General features: G+C 46.7%; 1 protein-coding gene and 1 long non-coding RNA gene across 2 annotated transcripts; both read left to right on the plus strand.

The window, feature by feature from the left end:
• Positions 1–603: 603 nt before the first annotated feature.
• LOC125525373 (RING-H2 finger protein ATL39-like) lies at positions 604–1,426 on the plus strand. Its single transcript, XM_048690372.1, has one exon. The coding sequence runs from the start codon at positions 662–664 to the stop codon at positions 1,208–1,210; it is 549 nt and encodes a 182-aa protein (XP_048546329.1). The 5' UTR covers positions 604–661; the 3' UTR covers positions 1,211–1,426.
• Positions 1,427–2,472: 1,046 nt separating this feature from the next.
• On the plus strand, positions 2,473–2,879 carry LOC125519705. The gene is made up of 3 exons (XR_007288285.1): positions 2,473–2,545; positions 2,639–2,764; positions 2,849–2,879. It is a non-coding gene; the product is annotated as an uncharacterized LOC125519705 (long non-coding RNA).
• Positions 2,880–7,138: the final 4,259 nt, after the last annotated feature.

The raw sequence follows: 7,138 nt of genomic DNA on the forward strand, positions 1-7,138 counted from the left end.
TCAGTTGAGCTGATCTCATTCATCCATGTTAAAAACGTGAAAGAAAGCTTCTCAAGATCTTTGCGAGTAATATCCGAGCCGTCACAGTCGTCGACGAAGTACTGTTTGTTTTTGAACTGACTGAAATGTCGTGCCATATAATAAGTGTCCCTCTCGGCTGGCTTCATTAGAATGCGAAATATCCCACACGTTTATATCGTAGTCCTTTCATCCTTTGCCTTTTTCCTCCTTGTGAGGGCCTTGGCGACTGGGTCGCGCACAGCGGATCACATCGAACTACAGAAGAAATACTTATCTTGGACTAGTTTCACCCGGGGTACCTGCACGCGGTGGCTCGAACACAATAAACTCAAGGCTAATACAATATGAGAAGCTGTGACATGATCATATACTAAACCATGGCATATACCCTGCATTTCTGTCGTCTAGGACTAAATTTAAATGCCAGAGGCGACCTTGCTTGCTCAGTAAATCAACTCAAATCCGCCCTGCCCTAGATGCAGCTGCCTGCGCTGTCAAGTGTCAACGAAGGCACTATCCATTTCCCCAGCCTACAAATGTGTCGCCGATGCCGCCATTAACGCTCACAAGTCACAAGTTACCACTTACCAGCATCCCACACGAGTCGCGAGCATTGCATGCACGAAGCCTTCGACCAGCAATGTCGTCGTCGGCGGCGGCGGACCTCCCGTGGCAGGCGCGCGGCAGCCGTGTCTTCGACGTCGGGCAGGGCAGCGCGCTGGTGCTCGTGTCGTACCCGGTGCTGCTGCTCCTCGTCCTCCTCTCCGCGTTCGTCAGGTACGTGTGGATCGCGCTCGCGCTCTACTGCGCGATCCTGTTCGTGCTCTCCTGCACTGGCCGCTTGCTCGCCGGTCCGGAGGTGCTCGTGCACGACGAGGCCACGGCGGCCATCGAGCGGGGCGGCCTACCGCAGGCGTCCATTGCGGCCATCCCGGCGTTCGTGTACACTGCCGCTGCTTCGGCTGGTGCCGGCGACGGCGATGCCCAGTGCGCGGTGTGCCTGGAGGCTCTGTCCGGCGGGGAGAAGGCGCGGCGGCTGCCGGTGTGCGCGCACACGTTCCACGTCGGGTGCATCGACATGTGGTTCCACTCGCATGCGACGTGCCCGGTCTGCCGGTGCCATGTCGAGCCGCAGAAGAGCGGCAAGATGGCGCCGTTGCCGGCAGAGCCGCCTTTGCCGCCGGTGTAGTTGTTGCTGGCTGCACCAGGACATAAGATTGTACAGATTTACAGTAGATTTGAGGTGCCTCACTGCCTCAGTATCGTCGTCTTGGTACTCTGCTGACAATCGAATGCCGTGTGCTCCGTACTCCCTGTGTCCAAAAATACAGTGCTTATTAGACTTTTTTAAAGTCAAAACTTTGTAAATTCTGGTCAAGATTATTAAAAACATCAAGATTTAGAATACCAAATAAATAAGCCCTGCTCCAGTGCTCCCCCCTAACCTTATTTTGGAGGGGTATTTTTGTCCCCGCGAATTTATTTTTTTCCTGGCCCGCCGCAGCCCAGATCGAAGCCCTGTCTAGCCCTGTATAACCCAGACCGTATACGTACAGTACCCTGGTCCAAAAAAAAACATCAGACGACCCCACGTCCATGTAAGACCTGCCGAATCCAATCATTCACGCGAGCAGCTCCATCAATCTCGCGAGCATTGACACAACTCCATAAGTCACGTAGTAGATCTCCACCGGCGGCTATCTCGTCGTCGGCGATCTCGTCGGACAGCGGGCACGACAACGTCGTGAATCTCCAACGATCGCACACAGGTACCGCATCCCGCGTCCCCCTTCTAGTCTCGCTCGCGGCAACATCGAACGAACTGCCGTCGCGTCAGTGGCAGTGGTTAACCTAGCGGAGCGGGTAACCTAGCTACCCGGCGGCGCATGCGATAGTTGATCTTGTTCCGGTAGTGCTGCTCCTCGTGATCTGGGTTCACGTAGCGTCGGTTGCCGTCGGTTGTGCGCACCACCAGTATCGTTATTTGATGTGGCGGCTAACCTAGGTATCCGGCGGCAGAGGTAATCACAGATCTATCTAGGTTTTGAGATCGTGCAGTTCCTCGTGATTGAAAGTGATCACGACGGCTGTCGTGGCCATCTTCCTTGATAAGTTTGGCAGATCTGAACGGCCTCGGTTGCGGTTGTTTACATAACATCCGTGATCGTGTGCTATGTGTTTTATATTTCATCATTGATAATGTTTGCACATGTGATGATACATAATATTGGTTGTAGGAAATGGCGGACGAGGAGTTAACTGATATCATGGTAGACATGGAGTTTGGAGAACTGATGAAAGACTGGATAGAAGATTGGTCCGATGATGAAAATTCAGATCGTGAAGATCGGTCAGAGAATGGGAATGAATGGGACGATCTTAATGTGAGTGGCATTGTCATGTTGTAATTTTTTGGTGGCATCCGACAACATTAAATCTTTGTGTTGAAAATTTATAGATTGATGAGCTTGATGATGATCAGGAAAACAACTCGGAGCTCTCGAATGAAGATTACATTAGTCAGGTACGTAAGTGAAATTTTTTGTTGGCATGCAAATTGAATTTCTTCTGCAATATTATATGATAAGTAATTATGTATTTGTGTTGTATTTTTCAGTTCATTTCCGAATGTCATAATGCGTACGACTATTACGGTGAATCCGACGCGGAGACAGGCCTTAACGACGAATCATTAGATGCACCTGGTTCTGGGGAGTCCGAGTCGTCGGTCATCATGAGTGAGGTATGTGTGTAATCAATGTTCTATGGAAGTAAGTAATGTTAAACCATAGAAATCTGTTTTCATGGCTGTGGTTTGATTGTGTAGGTGACACAAGATGATGGTGCAAAGAATGTCCAAGATACTGCCAGCTGCAGATGATAAGAGGGATATGTTCATGCAGATAATGGAAATGACCTTTAAGTCTCACGATGCTGCGTATGATTTCTACAACAGCTATGCTAGAGATAATGGTTTCAGCATTAGAAAGAATAAGGTCAGGTATAGCAAAACAGAGTCACGTCATATGCGTTATAGGCGGTTTGCTTGTTCAAGACAAGGGAAACGTGACAGCAAGTTGCTAACCGAGGAAGGACACAGCCGTAGGCTCAGAGCCGAGACACGCTGCTTTTGCGAAGCGCACCTGACCGTCAAGCTTGACCAAAAGCGTGGGGTTTGGTATGTTGAAAGTTTTGAGGACAAGCATAGCCATATGTGGCAGGACCGAACGAGGTACCTTTTCTTTGGTCCCACAGAAAAATCAAAGAGTACCAGAAGCATGAGATAATGTCCATGGGAGCTGCAGGGATTAGAATTCACGACATGATGGATTGCTTCATCAGCAAGCATGTATGGTACGGCGGTGTTGGTTTTACCAGGCATGAAATATACAACCTTTGCGCCAAGGAGAAGAGGAAGTTGCTTTCAAAAGGTGATGCTGTCACAGCCATAGGCATCATGGCCAGTAGGAAACAGAGGGATAAGAAAGGACATTTGAATAGGATATTCTGGTGCGACTCCCAGTCTCGTCATGACTATGAGGACTTCGGCGACGTGCTTGTATTTGACAGCACGTACAAGATGAACCGCTATGCTATGCCATTCATACCTTTTGTTGGTCTTAACAATCACCGGAAGACCACTGTTTTTGGTTGTGCCATAGTTTCAGACGAGACCGAGGAGACATACGTGTGGCTTCTGTGGACTTTTTTGAGGTCCATGTGTCAAAAGATGCCTAAGAGTGTTATCACATACGCCGACGCTGCGATGATCAAGGCAATTCGCGAACTCTTGCCAGACATGTGGCACTGTATATGTACGTGGCACATAGAGAAAAATATGAAGATTCACCTCAGTCACAAGTCCTTGAAGGAGTTCCGAACTCTTCTGTACTACAGCACGTCCACGGCAACGTTTGAGGAGACATGGCACGCATTTTCCAAAAAATGGCAGTCGGAAAAAACCGTAACATGGTTGAGGCGGATGCATAAGAAGAGGAGACTGTGGGCCGCGGCATATCTAACAAAGGGGTTTTGGCTTGGCATGAAAAGCAACCAGCGGAGTGAAAGCCTGAACTCATGCCTTCACCTCCACCTAGACGGTGAAATGACCCTGGTGGATATGATTTTGCACTATTCGAACGCCATTGTGCTTATCCGTGAAAACGAGGCGCGAGATGACTGCACGGCCTCACAGAGTTTACCGGTGCCAGTTACTAGCTCGAGGGAACTTGAGATAGCTGCTTCTCACGTCTTCACTCCAGCAAACTTCTATATGTTGCAGGATGATCTTAGAAAAATCGACGGCATGGAGATTGTAGAAATTAAGCTGGGAGACGGATCACAGCAGTACATCATGGCCTGGAAGAATAACCGGAAGCGCCGTTTTTGGGTGGAGTATACACCAGTAAATTCCACAGAAACTATAAGGTTCAGCTGCAGAAGAATGATTCGAAAGGGTGATATTATTTTCGATCTGCATGCGATATTGAAGTACATGTGATGAATAAAAAATAAATAATATTAAGTTACAAAACATTTAAGAAAGACGAAACACAACGACTTACCCTTACATTACCACGGCCGCGCCCATTATCATAGTCGAACCTATCTCTCCTAGTGGCTGCACCTTCTGTCCAGTTCCTCATAAGAGGTTGTATGGACAAGTTGGGATTATAGGCGCATTCGCCTTCGACCGGTTGCACCTTCTCCCAGTACAAGTACTACAAAAAAATATATAAGGACTTAGAGTTAGTAAAATACATCACATAAAATTGCAATGATATGATAATTGACATTATGCAACAGGTCTGATATGTGTACCTGCAAGAGAGCCAAATTGCCTTTCGGCCATTGGCGGAGGTGTTTGCCTTTCTTCACTATGCGAAGGCAATCAAGGAGAACACGCATGGTGAAGGCATTCCAGTTAATCTTTGAAATACGTTTCACATCGTATTCCAAAGCGTAGTACTGCTTTGGCACAATCTTGCTCAACATGGGAGCAATAATTGTTCCTAACAGGACTAGCACTACTTTGCGAAGGAAATCGCCGTCAGTGGCTTTACTTTTAATTATGTCCTCAATGAGATTATCTATCACTATGTTTTCTAATGTCTTACTGAGAAATTATGGCGGCACCCGCTCCTTCATGTCCTCGCCTTCTTCAGTCAGAATGTCCGAAGCGGACAGTCCTTGGTTCTCGAGGTTAAAGATGCACTCGACGTCGACCGCACCGAGAGTCACCTCCCCAACCTGCTCTTGTATAATGAATCTGCATGTGCTGGCCTGAAAATTCTCAATCATATACCTAATCAGTAGGGTACGCATCTTAATAGATGGTATTTGCAGCATGCTGCATAATGATGTATCAGCCACTCTAGCGCGTTGACCGCTCGATAGATCTACAACAAGCTTGCACCATTTCTCAACTGCGCATACTATTTCTCCATTCACCTCGTCCATCTCGTTGAAAGAAAATATATAACTTCATGACATTAGCTAACACTAAAGCAAAAATAACAATAGGCATGCAAAAATATAAAACTTTCTGGCAGTAGCTAACACTAATGCAAAAATAGCACTAATGGAAATACAAAACTATCACCATGTATACTGCAACATGCAGCCAAGTGTGTGCTGACATGAGGCAATAAAAAATAACTACAATTGGTAATTGAATTTACTTGCATCTTATCAAGTTCTTTGAGTATCATATAAATTATATAATCAATAAATTTAATATGGTAAACTGTTACTTATTCGTCTGGTTGTCTTACTAACAGGGTGACAAATTGTTCAGCTGTAAATAAACTAGAGTCTATAGCAATGGTACCTATTTGAGGTTCACCAACATCTAATGTTAATAACTCTTTAATGTTTTATGTGCACAACAATATAATTGGATCATGTGACAAAAATATAATTGGATCTTGTGACAAAAAATGTATTGCATCATGCTTCTTGAGAAACAACATCTTATTCTACCATGCTATGAAAGAACCAAAGAATGTTTTCATCTACGCCATCTGGTCAGAACGCATCTAGTCGAGTTCATACTAGTTGAAAATATGTGGTAAACCTAAGTCCATCAAAGCAACGAGACGGAGGAAGTAGCTTGCTATGAAGGCGCGAGGGAAGGAGGACAATTTACTTGATCGGTCGACGAAGATGAAAGAAGTCGGCGATGCGTTCTCGACGTAGTTCGTCGAGGTCGGCCTGCACGTGCGGACGACCTTGATCTTCTCGGAGTTTTTGTGGCGTGTGGGATGCGGCGGACGGAGCTGTCGACGCCTCGCCAGCAGGAGTCGATCTAGTCGACGACATGTGCGAGGAGGAGGAGATTATATACGAGGTCGACGCCTAGGTCGTCGTAACTTCCCTGTGGCCAATCTCGCGATCTATATTTTCCTCCGTTGAAGCGAGGCTGAATGTGCTCCTCAATCGTAGGGATTAGGAACATATGGATTAGCACGATCCCATAATTGTGTAACAGAACGGCAACTACTCCCGTGATCGACGTGCGTGTGATCGACGTGCATGGAAAGCACAGCGTTGTGGGCTCCACAATATGGATCCGACACTTATTTGCGGTCTGGGCCGGCCCACCTACCTGCATTGTTTCTTCCCTTAAAATAAATATCATTGGTTCATCCCTAAAAAAAACTCTTTGTGACACGTATTAGTTATTGTATACTTGTATATGTTCAACAATATTTATAGTATCTCTAACATTTCTACAATATTATACATGCATCGAGTGTCGGAAATGAACGATACTTGTCATGCATGCATGCCATGGTCATCGTAGGTTACGGATTAAGTTTGGGATCATTTCGTGAGATCGTAGGTTACGCATAAACCACTTTCAGACCTGCCCTCCGGCAGACTCGAATGGTCCTGCTTGTACATGGTGCATGTGGAAGCATGCATGAGATGACCCCAACTTTTGGGAGCATGTGGGCTTGGCCAATGTGGTCCCCCAGGCAAGGTGTGCACGAATTCGGACACAAAACGCACGTTGCGTCACGTGAGGGCAGTGTTGTAGGGTTTTGTCACCAGAAAACCCTAGAAATTGCATCGAGTGTCGCAAATGAACGATACTTGTCACGCATGCAAGCCA

Source organism: Triticum urartu, chromosome 7, assembly GCF_003073215.2.
Source record: "Triticum urartu cultivar G1812 chromosome 7, Tu2.1, whole genome shotgun sequence".
In the NCBI taxonomy this organism is placed as follows: domain Eukaryota; kingdom Viridiplantae; phylum Streptophyta; class Magnoliopsida; order Poales; family Poaceae; genus Triticum; species Triticum urartu.

Bases quoted from the DNA above. Each gene is read 5' to 3' on its own strand.
- LOC125525373 (XM_048690372.1), top strand. From the start codon at position 662: ATGTCGTCGTCGGCGGCGGCGGACCTCCCGTGGCAGGCGCGCGGCAGC.